We start from the raw sequence: 16,655 nt of genomic DNA on the forward strand, positions 1-16,655 counted from the left end.
TTAGAACTTTTGATAGAAATTTGGTGATGAGTTCATCTACTCACCTTGGTCTATTTCAGTACCAGGTTCCATATCTGGGCTATCTGCTTCTGCTTCCAGATCGTCATCCTCACAAGGTTCTGGTGTGGCAGAAATAATACAGAATAAGCCCGTAAACGTTTTAGTCATGAATATTTGACAACACAAATTAAACACTGCTTTTATCTATCTGCTATCTTTAAAGCTGTTCAATTTGTCAGACACCACAGCTGACTAGAAAAAGATCCAGCCAGGGGGATAAAAAAAGATAAAACTTTAATCAAGATGAAGAATATTGTTGAAAATAAGTAATAATAAAATGGCCCAGAAGAAATACTTGTTTCAAAAGAAAATATATTATACAATATAAAATAAATAAAACTAAATGATAGTAAAAAGTAAAAAGCAGACTTATAGCATAGCTTAAAAGAAAGTCATGCATCTTCCATATATAATAAAACAGAAGCAACCAAAATATAGCATGAGTTAGAGCAGGGATGAGCAACTGGCGACCCATGGACCACACTCGATTAATTTTTGAAAATAAAAAAAGGTGCTAGCCTTTACTATAGACCTAAGCAGTTAAAAGCTATTAGTAATAACGGACATTGCTCGCCAGTGCCCCCAACATAAAAACGGTTGTGCATCAGAGAAGAAAATGCTGTCTTTCAGATTAAATAGCTTACATGGTCACCAAAATTAAACGCAACTCTATCTGCCTAGTTTGCTTAGAGCCTCTATCAGTCATGAAAGATTTCCACTACAAATGTTCTTTTCCTCACAATAATGGTTTGTTCGAAGAGCACAATGAGGTACTAAATTTGTGACTTGTAAAAGCATGGCTACACGCAAAATTTAGGTACATGTATGGTGGCTTAATTGGACAAGAGGCTGTGATGGATGGTTAGTACACTTGCAATGCAGAAGGGATGAACTTTACTGCCCTATACTGTACTGTTATTAGACAGATGAGTGAGTCAGCCTATTAATTTAGGAAGGCAAAACATATGGTAATATAATGTACAGAATACGTTCCTGCACTTTAAGTTTGTTTGTTGTTCAGCAGTTTTGTACCATCTTTGAAAGGAATTTGTAATACAAGAGAGCCCATTGCGCAGGGATTTTTCTTTCCAATTCATTTGCTTATCTTTGTAGTTGAGAAGCGGATCTTTTACATGAATGCATTTATTTAATTACTCTTATGTACATAAAAAAATGGTATATACACACACATTTTGTCCTTATTTAAAATGGCAATTGTGTCATATCTGGCTAGGAAGCACATGGCCCTGTGTGAACCTTCAGAAGTACTGATGGAAAATAATAGCCCGCCCCATCTTTTAGGTTGCCCATCCCTGTGTTAGAGTATAAGCAGCGGTGTATTATATGGCAGGTGAGTCTTCTTCATGTAAAGGACACTGGAACCCAAAAGTATCCGTCAATGTATGCAACTTACACTTAGTTTAACACCACTGCCTACTTTGTAAATAGACCAATTAAAGCAGTGTTCAAAACAGCTAAAAGAAAAACCAAATAATTCACCCATTAGGGCAGGAAATAGAGTTTGCAGGAATCGATAGCGACCTGTATCAGCAATGTGTTCAATTAAAAGGACAACAAAAGTGGAGAAAAAAGACATTTCAGGAGTTTGAAAGGGTGAGAAGACAAGACGAAAGCACAAGTCATGAATAGAGACTACAGGAAAATTAACTCTTTAGAATGGCAGCCTTCCAACATGCTTGTGAGTGTGTCGCTTGTCCATGCTGCAACAGGCCAGCCAAAAGACAGCGAGAGATAGACAGCGTCTTAGACAGGATGTCATAATCCTTTGTGATTCTGTGCTACCTCCAGACATTGAATCCAACCAGACTCGCACTGCTTCGTGCCGGGCAGATGTGTGGGCAGGGGCTACATTCAAACCAGAAGATACAGCTCAATAGGGGATGGGTGTCAAAGGAGTAACAGTAAAGAAACAGGAGACATTGGACAAAAAACAGAACATAAAACGACAAAGTGGAACTACAAAAATAAAAATTCAAAAGCATTGACTAGAGGGTTACGTGGTATACTGGGATGGGGGTTGAAGAACTTTTTAACCCCAGACGAACAACAATGACTGTATAAGGAAAATTAAAAGAAAGCACATGATTAGACATTCCAGGAGCAATGTAAGCAATGTAACACAAATGTAAGAAAAAATGGCATCAGGTTAGTCAGGGGAAGGTGGCTCCTCCTCTGATATAATTAGACATACTTAAATCCTTATTCCAGTGAGGTCAACTTGTCTAGGGTGGGCCCAGCAAAACTTTCCCCAAACTTGGCTCCTCTGGGTGCTTTACCTGGAAAGGAACGCTGTGTGAGCTCAACGGGCCGGGAGGCTGAGGCCAGTTGGCCACCTCCATCTGTTTCAGAGTCTTTGTGTGTTCCCCCCACATCCGGAATTGCAAGAGGATCCAAAGGCTGCAGGATTTGTTGGATTTGTAGGTTCTTGGCTGAATGAGGGTGTCATGCGTATGTTTTACGGATGTAATTTGGGGCGGACAAATGAAGAACAAGTACAACAATAGAGTTGGGGAAGGTAGAGAAAAGGGAGAACGGGAGGATGGGAAGACAGGACAAAATGACAAGGAAGAGAGAGAGAGGCACAGAGGAAGTTAGAATAAAGATACAACTAGAATAATGGAGGCACAGCTGCATGCACTAGAATAGACGGCAAAAATGCCAAAACAGTAAAAATTAAGGTTAAAAAGAAATTGTAACTGTTAAAATGTTAACCTATAATTTCAGCGCCGATTAAGGGGGGAGGGGGCTGGCATTATTTGATTAGTATTTAAAAGCCACACAAATGAGAATGACTTATTAGATAGCAATTGTACAGTTACAGTGTATGTGTGAAATTGCAACCAAAAAAAAACCAAAGAGGCGCAATTCTTGAATAAGCACACCAAACCAGCCGGCATTCGCACACTCATATGAAACGGCAAATAAATCCACAAGCAGTTTTGCTGCTACCTTTAAAAGTACAAACATCATCTTCATCTGTGAGGCACTCCAGCCAAAGGCCTGACTGGAGCTCCCTGTCCCAGGGGCAGTAATCCCCCTCTGCCAGCAGGCGGAGGCAATGGGAAAGGCCCACCCCAAAAAAATTCACACAAAATTTAACAGAAGGGAAAAGGTGGAAAAAGTAGGACAGATAAAAGAGGTGTTGAGACATTACACATGAAACTGACTTCAAACAAAAGTACAGCTCAACATGATCCGGACTTGACAAAACAAATGTTAAAAGACCAATGGGGAAAAATAAATTACAATCACAGTCACAACTATACCTTCGCTTGACTCTTCATCGTCATCTTCCTCATCTTGTTCAGCGAGAGCCTCATCCTCTACATCACCACCTCTAAGTTGGGCGTGGAGCAGTACTGCCTCCTTCCAAGGGACGCCTCCAAGGTCTGAGGGGCTGTGAAGTTGCTGCTCCTCCACCAACTCAATTTCCACCTCTTCCTCCTCCTGGTCATCTTGTTCATCATCATCATCCATGTCTGAATCTGAGCTACTGCAAAAAAAAAAAGGAAACAAAAGTCAGGCAAGTGTTGTTTCCTTGCAAACACAGATTAATAAAGAAAATGTGTCTATGTGAGCACTTTCCTTCAATCCAGCAAGTAGTAAGGACATTTGGGAAAGGATGCTCTTAATCAAGGCACAATTTATTTTTAACAATAGCTTATCCAATTTTGCTGAAGTAACTGAGATCAAATTCATCAAATTAGTGTAAACCTCATAACCATTCGCTTGCAACTTGTCTTCAAGTTCTATATTACATATCATTAGTTTTCTTGCCAAAACAAGAACTCCCATCTGCGTCGCGCCAATCTCAAATATGTGGTGCTAAAAGTAAAAATTATTAACTATCCATTTAATATTTGAATTATTATGTTAAGTTTTTTTTTCATCCTCCATCAACCCTTTTGGTCTGATTTCCAATTGTTGTTTTTTGCATACCTAGGATCTTCAATCATTTGTTTGATAGATCTCATGGCAGCGAGTTTGTGTTTGTATATTTATATACTTGGAATTTAATCTCATTTTGTTTCATGCAACTTTGTACACATGTATTTTTAAAGATGCTATAAATAAATAATTGCTATCATCATCATATATCGGAATGTTTCTTTAAAAAAAAAAAAAAAAGAAAAAAAGGACATTTGTATTCCAGCTGTTACCTGGAGCCCAGGTCGATGTCCGTGGGTTTATCCAGCACACTGCTGAGATTATGCTCTGCCAGTGTCTCCTCTGGCACCTCCTCCAACTCATCCTCCCTTTGCAAGGACAGTCGGTAGTTCTCCAGCTCAATTCGCTCGGGTGTTCCACGAAGCCGCTTTGCGAGGCTTGGCTCCTGCAGGCCATTGGCTTCCGGTACTGAGTTTGAGAAGAAGAATGTGGAGAGAGACCCCATGTGAAACATAAGTGTTTCAGAAGGGCACGCCTGACAACTAAGTACAGTTGACCACACCTATACGCAGAGGATAGCCCTCAGATCGGCTTGTGAAAAGCGAAAATTTGCATCTTATTAAAACAGCTGTCACCATAACAAAGAGGTTTACAGAACAGAAATTTGTGTTTAGATATTTTTTAACCCGAACAATTCAATAATTTAGTGCGTGTGTGCTCATGTGTGCGTGAGCATGCGTGCGTGTTTGTCTGAAAAGTTATTAACATTCATTGCGACCATTGCTCCACAAACTTATATATATGCACACAGGACAAAGTGACAAGAAGACAGCGATATTTAAATCTATCACTGAATTTATTGAGTTCGCTCTTACTTTTAAAACAAATATCAACAAACATATACAGCATAGCACATCATGGTGCATGGTAGGTGCTTTGCCTTTTTCCCAACCTGAGAAGCAAATACTAAAACTTTATTATTCTTACTTGGGAGTCATACTGATTGTGTTAAGGAAGTAGTTCATCATTCTTATTTTCTTAGTGAACTTCAATTGAGTTTATCTTTTCACCGCAACAAATCCAGACCCTAAAACTGCTTCCTAGCTCCATCCCTGACAGACCACGAGAAATTTCCACAGAACTATTTACATTTGTCTGCTGAAAGTGAAACCGCTAATGCCAAGTTGTCAGAGATATCCCTAACCATGGAAGGTTTGTTGTGTGACCATGAATGAGATATTACCTGGTTAATGGGACACCACGCATATTCATTTTATTTATATATATATACCATATTTAAACCTACAGTCAACTTGAACTCTACACTTGCACTGTTACAGGCCCGACTTAAGTCCCTATGATGAGTCTAAAGCCTCTATTCTGCATTGAACATCAAACAACTATGTTTGCACCGTTATTGCAATGCTAATACTGCTGTAATATTTAAAAAGAGAGCTTGGAGATACAGTAGAAGTGGGCAGCAGAGAGGGTCCAATCACAGGCACTAAATAAAGTAAATCTCAGCTGGCAGTTTTAAGATGCTCTGAAAGGAAGGGTAAAGGTAAAGCTCACAAAAGCACTGATAGAGGCAGACACTTGGTCACAGAGTGGTAAGTCCACTAGTCTAGTAGGTTGTAGCAAAAGTGAGTTACTGTTTCACAGAGAAACATCAACAAGCAGGCTTTATAAGAAACACGGCACACGAGGAGGAGGCAAAGTGAGCAGACACGGGCCACTAGTGGTTACATTCACAAAAACAAAATTTGGAAAGAGGTTCTTCACTGAAACATGCATACCAAAAGAGTTAGCTTTACTGCCAAGGTGCAGGTGAATTCATTTATTTTTACATATATTTAACATTTCTACCTCAAAAGCTGACTTAAGAAAACTCTATTCAACTCTTTAATTTCCAAGACAAGGGGAAAAATTACATAGTTTAAGATGCATCATTCACTTTTTAAAGAACACTGCTAGCGATGCTTCAGCTGCCAGTGCAAATTTAAAAGAGGACTACAGGCTTTAACATAACAAATGATGCATCTTAAAGGAATAAATCATTCACTGAGACAATGAATTACACTATTTACACAAACACTCTGCAAGCATAGAGAGTCAATACAATCAATCACAGGAGAAAGTGCGAGAGGTAAAACTATATTGTCCAACAGAAGTCAGTGAGGAGGAGAAGATAAACAAGGAGAGAAGAAAAATCAAAGAGGGGCGGGAGGGCCATGCTAAAGGATGTTGAGCAGGGCATTGATGGTGAAACAGCAGAAGAGATAGATGCAGTAGCTACACAGGAAGGGAGAGTCAAGGGGGTTGTGTGCCACCTGGTGGCACGTCGAAGAGAGCGCGCGGCAGACGGAACGCAGAGAGACTCCGCAACCCACAGCCGTGCCCTTTTGGCACGGCACAGCAGCCATAGCAATACAGGAAAGTCGGGTACCTGAGGGCCGGATATCGGCTGAGGGTCCTGCCACTGCCGTCGCCCTTCCGGGGGTATCTACCATTGTCGCAGGAGTTGTGGGCTCCTGGTTCTCCTGCAAAGGTTGAAAGACGGTTGGTAGCAGCCCCAAGCTGATGGACCTTACCTTTCCATTCAACTATTTAAGAGACTATTTATACTTTTCTTCACTTTTTATCAACAATTCCCATCAATCATATATACCTTAGATGTGCTTGGAGCTGGGGTGGGAGAAGGTGCAGGTCTCTTTCTTTGAGCAGAGCCAGACAGACGATAACAGTAGTGTGGCTTGCAGTAAAATTTACCTGTAGATAAAAATAAACTGAAATATTTAAAAAATAAATAAATAAAAACATACACTACAGCATACTACAGCATAACCGATAGGCTTTTTGCATTTCTTCAGGAGCTAATATTTACAAAAGACAGATACAAAAAGCAAATCACCATGTGTTTATATTTCTGCACCTCGTACCGAGGGACGTTTGAAAATGCCTCATTTCCATTCTAAGGATTGTAGCCATCAGCGTGTCTATCAAAATGGGCATGATTGAGACAATTTGAGCAAATGGCGAAGGGCAAGTGGAAGTATTCCTCTGGTTGCTTTAAGCATCATACTTTGGGTGGAAAGCAATTATCGCTTGATGTTTCATTTTTTATTCATATCATCAAGTGGTCATGGCTAAAATCTTTCTCACACAGGTGGGCTCAATAACATATTGAGAATAGCTTTAGCCTTACCGTCCTCCACATCGAAGGCATAGGAAGACAGTCGGAGTGTGGTCCCACAGTAGTCGCACTTGAAGCAGCTGCGATGAAAGAATTTCCCTTCTGCGCTCAGCCTTTCCATCACGTACACTCGTTTCCGGCAGAAAAAACAAACATCGCTGCCTCCGATATTGACGGGGAATTCTTTTCTGAGGGAGCCCTGTGGAAAGATATTTTACCACATCAGCAGCCGGCAAAGTAAAAGCACTAGCGGGTGGTCATATGTAACATCAAGGCCCAAACTCACACACGCAGCAGCTTCAGAAATGTGCTGATACAAAGCGTAAAGTGAAATCTCATTATGCATTACTATCCAGAGGAGCTACAAACACAGCACTATCACAAACTGCTGATACTTGTTGAATATGCGCTCCTATTATTGCAGCAACCCCCGAGCATGACTACACATTAGACAGATCAATCCACTGAGCACGACTACACATTAGACAGATCAATGTGGTCACATGCCATTGATTGCTTACCAAATCTCTTTTCTCAGGTAATCGTTTGGGCTCATCCTGCGACTGAAGCTGATTGGCTAACTGCTCAGCCAATGAGCTAACTCCCCCTGTGTACATCCTTACATAGTGCTATGAAAAGTATTACAGGGAGAAACAGAAGAAAGTGATGCAGGAAAATGAAAAGACAACATAAAAAGGGGATGCAGATGAGAAGGAAGGAACACAGAAATGGATACATGCAAGCAATGGTGTAATTCGGGGAAATGTCACCAACAAAGTAAAGCCACTGCTGCAATTTAGGACTAAAACAAATTCACTAAGGATGGGGATGAGCAATAGATTATGAATCACAAAATGTTTTCACGTGGAATCCCACTTACGGCTGGTATCTGTAGTTATGTTACAATTAGTTTCAGACTTGACTTTAACCAACGGACACCAACGGACACCAACGGACACCAACGGACACCATCATCCATCCCAAGTTAACAGTGACTAAACTACCAGCAATCAAAAAGTAAATTAAGATGAAGAGAAGGTTCGGTCTAGGACTTCAACTGAAAAAAACATTTTAAGTATCGTAAGAAAATAATATGCATTAACCCCAAAAGCACATTGAATAAAAAGTCTTGTTTTTTGGAAATGCATGTTTTTAGGGAGCTGAAGGGGTTTGCTACATTAATTTAGATCGGTAATGTTGTTAGGCAGCCCAAGGGGTCCTTTTGCCGTCTGTCACCGTGAATTCTCACACACATCAAAGTCTGTTCACATTTTATGAAAGAAATGCAACGACGAAAAAAATTGGGTCGGACAGAAAGTCGCATGAAACCGAAGGGTGTAAAATCGAGGTTCAGGTCTAGTTTGAAGTCAAGCAAAAGGAACGAGGTTCCCAGTTCATCAATGTTAGCATGTCCTTAAAGAAAGGCATTATAGCCCTCTAGGGGAGACAGCTCACTCAGTAAAGTTGTCCGAAGAACTTCTTGAGAATGATAGTGTGTGAACTTTTTTCTATCTGCTAAGGATGAGGATGATCAATAATCCCTCTGAACCTGCTCGCTCCTAAAACCCCTCCTTTCAGAAGGAAAATCCCAGAGTTTTGCACGTGGGATGATATCTCAGTCCAGGGACAGCGAGTATACTGAGGCTTTTGAACCCTGATGAAGATGCACACCAAATGCAGGCGAAGACTTGCGTGCAGTAAAAGGCACTTCTCAACCATTGATGTTATCAGTACAATGTGTGGATGTTCTTGTCTGTGGCACTTGTCATGTTGGGATGCTGCCAGGCATTTTTTAAGGGATAAATGAAACTTTCCAGAGTTTAAAGCAATATTATTTTTACCTTTTCAGTTAAAATCACACATACACGCACACTCGCATACAAAAATGGCTGCAACAGAACTGCACAATATTAGATAATTATAGACCGAAGCAAACGTGAAAATCTAATGTTATGAATTAGTTATTACATATCACAAGCACTTGAAGAAGTGAGACTTTCCTGGATGAACACGGGGTATAGTGTGTGTTAGCGTCAATACACTGCATTTATTTTTCAAAGCCAAAAAGACGCTACCTGTCTCAAGGTGTCAGATGAAAGAGAAGAATCAGAGGCACTTTGGGTTCGGGCCAGGTGCCACTGTTCCATGAAAAAACCTGAGGGTTTTTTCTTAGGTTCCATGACAATTGGGGGAAGAATGAACACATTTTTGTTTAAGTAGTCAATTAGTAGTGAAGATTAATCTGGGACCTGATTAGGTCCCAGATTGTTAGCTTGTATAGCGTGCTCTGCAACTGGAACAATATTTGTTTCTCAATAATGTAGTATTATTTAAGCACCAAGAGACTGCATTTATGTTCTCAGCAGTACAGAAAAACTGACATTTCAAAAGAAGAAGACAACAATAACAATAATGACATGCACGTCTAACCAATTTGAGATCATTCCTGGTACACGATATGTCTATTTAGTCAGGAGCAAGACGGGAATTGTCCCCCAGAAACCATTCCACAAAATGTGTCAATGCGCATCAAGAACTGAAAAATAAAAAATTATCAAAGTAGTAAATAATGACGTTTCACCTTGGGTCCAGTTGACTTGCCCTCCAACTGAGAAGCAAGTTGCTCGGCCCTTTCCTGAATACTAAGCACATATAAGGGCATTGGGACAGCTGAACACAAAGACTTTGCTGGATTCTGCAGGAGAATACATTAACCAATAACCAAATGTACGTTTTAAATCAGGAACATTTGAAATTATTTTGAGTGATTATAGAAAATGGCGACAAAAGCAAAAACTATGTTGATTGTGTTAGAATACATATAATTGTTTGATATTCGTTTCAATGAGGTTACACTAAAAAGCTAACCTTTCTACAAGTTTCAGAAGAGGAGAGGGATGAGCTTGAGTGCTCAGTGATGCCTCGGGTCAAGTACCACTGCTCTAAAAAGAAACGGGACGGCTTTTTCTTGGGCTTCATAGATAAAGTTCAAAAGGGGAAATGAGATGATTAGAATGTGCAACTACTAGACTGTAAGACATTAGTATCAAAAATGTTTCACAATCTATGAGCATTCCCAACTTGAATAATTGGTATCCTACATTTGAATACCACGTTTGATAGTCACAGCACAGCCATGCAAAGTGTTCACCTTGGGTGGCTTATCATTTTTTCCCTTAAACTTGGAGAAAAGGCGGTCAGCCCTCTCCTGTATACTAGGCACATGGATAGGTCCTGGATCATTTAGATGCAAAGGCTTCCACTCCTATGCAGGAAACGCCATTAAAACTCGACATCAATGGCATATAAGTAGCCATGTAGCTTAGTCAATACTACGCAAATAATATTCGTGCCATGACAGTTCAAAGAAAATATGAAAATGTGAGTATCCAAGCAGTCCTTTTACCCCGCAATTCACGGGCCTCTCGTAGTATTCAAGCTCCTCTTCGTCTGGAGTGACACCCAAATGCTTGAAGGCAAAGATAATTTGGCTGGATGAACATTTTGGATTAAGCAGAAATAGTCTAACAGAAAGAGCTGTGCATGTTATTTCGGTGTATGGCACCCTTGTGCTTGATTATGAATGGTTCTGCCAAATCCCCACACATTAACGCTAATGTTATAAAAAAAATAATGTATGATAACGGGAAAGAAAGTATGAGAGCACTATTCTAGAATTACACAGGAAGAGAGGTCATGTTTAAACTAACAACAGGCATCAACAGGTTGAAAGCGAGTCAGGGTAAAGTAGATGGGCCGAGATAGGCAAGTACAAATGGACAAACGCAGCAGAATGTGTGTCACCTCGGTGTGGAGAGAGAGCGAAGAAGTGGAGTAGGAGGAAGAAAGGAGAATGGTTTTCTTTGGGCAGCTCCGAGAGCCTGAGCTGGCTGCTTGGTCAGCAACACTTCTGGCCTTGAGGGACGAGGAACAGCAGATTTAGCATCAAGGTGATGACGTCTAGATTAGGGATGGGCGAATACCGATACCAGCTAGCTAACAGGCCTGATACAGGCGTTTTTGTTTCAAGGTATCGGGTACTTATGAAGAATGCCGATACCAGCCACTTAAATCAAGTACCAAAAGCAACAATTTACTTTAAAAAATAATACAGTCTGACATTGAGTAAGGTACTAGTGGTATCAGTACTCAACATCAGTATTGAGTAATCAAGAGTGAATACTTGAAACAGTATCGGTCCGAGAAAAAAAAGGGGGTATTGAGCATCACTAGTCTAGTGGACCAAATCAAATTCTTATTTCTCATCAATACCATTTCAAAATGAATTACACCACCTAACAACTCATCACAAACAAATTATTTCAGTGGGGAGCTGGATACCAAAGCTATTGATTAGTTTCAGCACAATCATAACATGCACACGCACACACACTAACAGCAGCAGCAATATGAAAAAATGAAAATCCCCCCAAAAAGTTTGATTCCACTGGATACTATATTGTAGACATATTGCTCTTTTCCATTATTGTGCCATTTTACGTTAACGGTAACTAAATTCTTGGCATTAAATGTTGACAGATGTTAGTTATTGGATCTTTTGAAGTAAGGAATGAAAATGGGGCTTCGAGGGCAGCATGGAATTTTGGCGCCAGTGTGATTTTATTCAATAAATAATGTGCTGCAGTTAGGTGGAACGTTTATAGTTGCTCTTAACGGCATGGCATAATCAGTTTTCCATTGCCGTAGTCTAGTTTGTGGAAGATGCTGCAAAATATAAACTGCCCGGTGCATAACTATACAAACTACATTCCTACTTTGTTTTGCAAATCCATTCACTGCACTAAAAAATATTTGGATTTACTTTAATTGGATGGGTAGATAATTTGAACATGTACTGTACATTAGTTGCATATGTTATGATTAAAATGTTTAAACCAAAATATATCATTTGATTATTGTGTGGAAAACAGGGGAAAATTACATCAGTTTACCACATTTATAATCTTGAGCAAAAATGAAATATTAATACCCTCCCCCCAGCATATCTCGGACATGGTGAAACTGGACCTTTGGGGATTTAAAAAGGGTTGGAATGATGGAGTACTACTTGGGGAGCATCACTAATCATACCTGCTCCCCTCTGTTGGGCAGCGTCTGACACTTGATCTTTTCTTTGTAGCGAATGCTCAGCTGCTCCTGCTGCTGTGTGCGTCTCTGAACCAGGACAGGAGAAGCAAGGGGGGAAAAATGCTCACACATTTTTTTTTAAACACCACACGGCAAATATCCTATATCACCTGGTTTAGTAGTTCTGTGAATAATACCAGAGATTTGCAATGTTAATTAGGGACTCACACACAAGTTCAAATCTAATTTGATGATGCTGAACATCGTTAGTTGATGAGTCGCTGGGAATCTCTACAGGGAAAGGGAAGGTCACTTTTTTACCTTTCTCCAAGCTGGTACAGGTGCTAGGCGGAGTGGCTCGAGGGGTTTTGGTGGTGATGGGTGCAAGATACAGTCCAGATTGGGCAAAGAGTCCCCCTTTGTGGTTGTGTAAAGATGAGGAATAGTGGTCGGCAATGGCGTAAAAAGGCATGCAAGCCATCATGGAATAAATCATGATGGAAGGTGAACAGGGAAGAGAAACACACAAAGAAGTGATGGATGGATGGAACATCCATTATGTGTTCAAAACTAAGAAAACAACAGCTGTGGCAGGACCATGCTAAAAGAGCCATAACCATCATTATACACATTGACAAGTGGAATAGTTAAAGGAAAATTTCAATAAACTGACATTGGCGACAGCAGCTATGTTGTACAATAGGCAGTTTCTGACGTACTGTACATTATGTATTATTCTAAAAGAGCCTGAAGGGTTAAGAGTCGTTCTTTGTGCTTCAACAATGCTGCCCAGTGTAGCTATAACACTCGTCCACACGAAAGCTCAAGGCTCAAGCAAGAGTCCAGCACGGTGAGGTCGCCTACATGGAGCAGGAACAATAGTCTGCCTGACCAATGTCCGTTCCGGACCGCATCTCATTAAAGCAAGCGCCTACACCCTCCTCATGAGACAAACGTCTAGTCTCCCTGTTTGAGCAAAATATTTGACATGGGAATGAAAACCAAAACTATACAAACTGCAGTGTACATACCTGTCTTTTCAGTCCTAAACCCTGCGGGGGAGCATTTTCCTCAAATTTGGCAAGCAGCTGGGTAGCCATAACCTTGACTTTATTGTTGTTCCCTCCAGCAGTAGAGTCCGTCTTCCTCTCTGACAGGAGTGCAGGAACAGCCGGTCTGTCCGCCCGACTAGCCTTAGATGCTTCCTCCTGGGAAATAAATTAACCATTAGTTTTGTTTTTCCCATGAACTACACAGTATCGTTATTCTTTTTTATTTAGACCCCTCCAAAATAAAATAAAATCATGCATCTGCAGAATTTTCCTTTCATCCCAAATTCACTGGAGTTCACAGTAACCAAAAACTCACCACAAGGCCCATTAAATATCACATTTAAATTTTCTCGTTCCCCTTTTTACAAGATTTGCATGAATATTGAGTGTGAGCAATTTTAATGTTCCATCCATCCATCCATCCATCCATCCATCCATCCATCCATCCATCCATCCATCCATCCATCCATCCATCCATCCATCCACATGCTTTATAAGAACTCACATCTTCAGACTGGCTGGTTTTTCTCCTCTTCCCCAAACTGTCAACCTCCTTCTCCTTTTTGTCCTGTTGATGAAATATCATGCTATTACTCCAGCTGCAACAACATCTATTTAATATTCAGATTCTTAGGTTGCAACTCTGACCTTGGGGTTACGTTTCCTTGAGATTGCTATGCTCTGTCCAAGTTTACTAAAGAAGGAGATAGGCGATTTGGTGCTTGCCATAAGAGCAGCCTTGTCTTCTGGACTCAGATTTTGTTTATCTGAAACATAAGACAATGATGATAAAATGCTGAGACGCGCGCACACACACACACACACACACAGACACACACGTGGGATTATAGATGATTCCGTTTTAAATGCTGACATATTAGTACAATCTCATTCTCACCTCCAGGTGGCACTGTGTCCTTAAACATCTCATAGAACTGACTGAGGTACATGACCATTGAAAGTTTGTCAGGCTCCACCACAGACGACATCTCCTTGCCAGTCATGCACGGTGAGATGCCAAACTCTCGCTCGGCCACGTCAAAACCCAACTGGTTGTTCTTTTCCTGGTCTCGCTCATCCAGAGTGTCAAAGTCACTGTGGGTGGTGAAAAGGGAAAACAACAACAATGATCAAAGTTGATAAGACTGAAATACACAGTGTCAAGATACTAGGCACTGCTTGGGCAATTTTTGTGAGCAATAATTTGAGGTACAAGCAAATATTTTTTTACTTGCCTGAACAAAAAGAACTGCCTTATAGACTTTACGGAGACATGATGAATCTTATCGAAACAGTTGTATTCTATTCGTGACCACAATGCATTGTATGATTCTAGTTAAGGTAAACAATTTTAAGCTAAAAAGAAAAATACTAGTATTTCGAAGCTGAGGCTTTGTCATCAGTTGCTGCAGACAAGACAGCAGCGTTCGGAAATTCACTCTCACCCACTTATACCACTCAGAGAGCGAGTGTGTCTTCAGAGAGGAGGAGCGTGCTCCCCTCCAATTAATTTACGAATGCAGTTTAATGTTATAAAACAATCAGCAACTCATTTGTGATCTCTTTCCAGCTGCCTAATGCAATGGGTTCCGGTACTTCTTTGTTTGGGGATTTCTGAAAAACCAAATGGCACATTTGAACAAGGCTGAGTCTTGGCAGGTCAGTCTGAAGCAGCGCATTCTGAGAATATTTCCAAACGCACCCAAAATAACAGAACTGGGATTTTGGGTACAAGTCAAAGCTCTCCTGTTCTTGGCCTCTCTTTTTGTAAATAAAATATGCAAAATACAGATTCTGCTGAGGATAATGCAATCCATATGTTTTGCGTGGCACACAGCTCTCTCCATTTTTTACCATTTAGAAAGAGTACATTCAATCAAGCACTGAATGCAGCCTCTCAAACCTCATTTGACATCCTTTTACACAGTGTAGATGTAACATTCAAACTCCCAACCCTAAAGCGGCTGTGACGACACTAAAAGCTTTTGTTAACTGCTATGCTGCCTCGAGAGACCATTGAACTAACATCATAGCTCTATGTGCAAATGCATGCATGTGCGTGTGAATGCGATTAAGGAGGAATGCACTCTCAAGAAGTCCATTATGAGTAGTGTCTGTCACCTCATTACTGATGCATAACAAAAAAGGCCAGGTCCAAACCAGACAATAAACAGAATTATGCAATAAACACAACAGGCCGGTCACCCCAAACAAAACTAAGATTTAACCAATCTAAACTGGGCAGAATACATAATTGGAAGTGTGGTAAAAAAACACGCTGTACCAAGTTGCTATACTTGGTTTGGGCATTTGCGCAATTCAGATACTCACATGAGATCTGGCCTGTATCGGTGGATGAGCGCACACAAGGCGAGGCCGCTCTTCCATGACATGGTGAGGTCTTTGACGCAAACATTTTTGTATCCTTCTGTTTGTCTCTGGCACCAATTGAGAAGTTTACTGGACCGAGCAATGGATTCTGAAAAGACAGGCGAATACAGTATTGCATTATCCCTTGACATGGATGACAACCATTTTTGCATAGCACTGCACAAACACTATATGGAAAATGTAATTGGACACACCTCTTGATTAATGCATGTACTACAACAATTAGGATTTGGCCTACATCACTTTTTTTTTTTAAAAATAACGTGCATTTGTAACTGTACTAACGCATTCAGGTAGCATCTTCACATCATCATTTACAGCAGTGCTGTGGGAGCATGAATGTGAACATTGCGCAACATTACACAACATCAGTGTACATAGTACATTCCTTGAAATGAGTTTTTTTAAATGATATTTTGATTGGCATATTTTCTCTGGATAATTGCTTTCTTCCAGTCTGTATTTGTCTTATTTTGATTAAAATCAATAATTATAAATAGACTGGTATGAAATACTTATAATGTGATACATTCTTCTGCCATCCCTAAGTGGAAGCTATGATACATCTTTTTGTGGTATAAACTATCAGCATGTTCTTTCAAAGTGCCAATAGTGTCATCACAAGGTGTCCAAATAATTTTGACCATATAATGCATCTCCTGCTGGACTAAAATCTTATCAGTCAGGCTGAGGCTGTGCAGAGACTCATTACTCGTAAAGGCTTCATCATCCATAGCTTTATAAGCCACGTTAGTACCAGTATAAACCAGTTCATCAGGAAACGTAATGAACCGTGAGGGGTCAAATGTTCACAGCCATAGAGATGACATGGGATGCAAATGAAAAGGTTGGGAGAGGATGCAGAATTCAAATCCTTGTTGAATGTGTGAATGAATGAAAGTTGAATGTACTGTAATGAGTCAATGATTAGTTAGTATGGCGCAAAAGTATTTTCATGTTCC

The 16,655-nt window shown here is 40.4% G+C and overlaps 1 protein-coding gene across 24 annotated transcripts in view; it reads right to left on the bottom strand.

Moving 5' to 3' along the window:
* Positions 1–16,655, bottom strand: part of mical3a (microtubule associated monooxygenase, calponin and LIM domain containing 3a) — a 59,822-nt gene that overhangs the window by 20,831 nt on the left and 22,336 nt on the right. For 13 of the 24 annotated variants that reach the window (XM_049724453.2, XM_049724456.2, XM_049724467.2 and 10 more), the window contains 23 exons: positions 15,634–15,781; positions 14,201–14,397; positions 13,951–14,069; positions 13,808–13,870; positions 13,282–13,458; positions 12,572–12,667; positions 12,254–12,337; positions 10,967–11,077; positions 10,569–10,631; positions 10,314–10,427; positions 10,031–10,135; positions 9,744–9,857; positions 9,238–9,330; positions 7,684–7,791; positions 7,175–7,361; positions 6,638–6,738; positions 6,416–6,509; positions 4,242–4,437; positions 3,348–3,574; positions 3,031–3,120; positions 2,358–2,510; positions 1,864–1,926; positions 45–119 (listed from right to left, as the gene is read on the bottom strand). In XM_049724453.2, coding sequence (XP_049580410.1) covers positions 45–119; positions 1,864–1,926; positions 2,358–2,510; positions 3,031–3,120; positions 3,348–3,574; positions 4,242–4,437; positions 6,416–6,509; positions 6,638–6,738; positions 7,175–7,361; positions 7,684–7,791; positions 9,238–9,330; positions 9,744–9,857; positions 10,031–10,135; positions 10,314–10,427; positions 10,569–10,631; positions 10,967–11,077; positions 12,254–12,337; positions 12,572–12,667; positions 13,282–13,458; positions 13,808–13,870; positions 13,951–14,069; positions 14,201–14,397; positions 15,634–15,781 — 2,778 coding nt within the window. The remainder of the gene's footprint in view (positions 1–44; positions 120–1,863; positions 1,927–2,357; positions 2,511–3,030; positions 3,121–3,347; positions 3,575–4,241; positions 4,438–6,415; positions 6,510–6,637; positions 6,739–7,174; positions 7,362–7,683; positions 7,792–9,237; positions 9,331–9,743; positions 9,858–10,030; positions 10,136–10,313; positions 10,428–10,568; positions 10,632–10,966; positions 11,078–12,253; positions 12,338–12,571; positions 12,668–13,281; positions 13,459–13,807; positions 13,871–13,950; positions 14,070–14,200; positions 14,398–15,633; positions 15,782–16,655) is intronic. The other 11 variants (XM_049724476.2, XM_049724477.2, XM_049724460.2 and 8 more) reach the window with 10 other exon arrangements.

The sequence above is a fragment of the Syngnathus scovelli genome, chromosome 6 (genome assembly GCF_024217435.2).
Source record: "Syngnathus scovelli strain Florida chromosome 6, RoL_Ssco_1.2, whole genome shotgun sequence".
Taxonomy (NCBI): domain Eukaryota; kingdom Metazoa; phylum Chordata; class Actinopteri; order Syngnathiformes; family Syngnathidae; genus Syngnathus; species Syngnathus scovelli.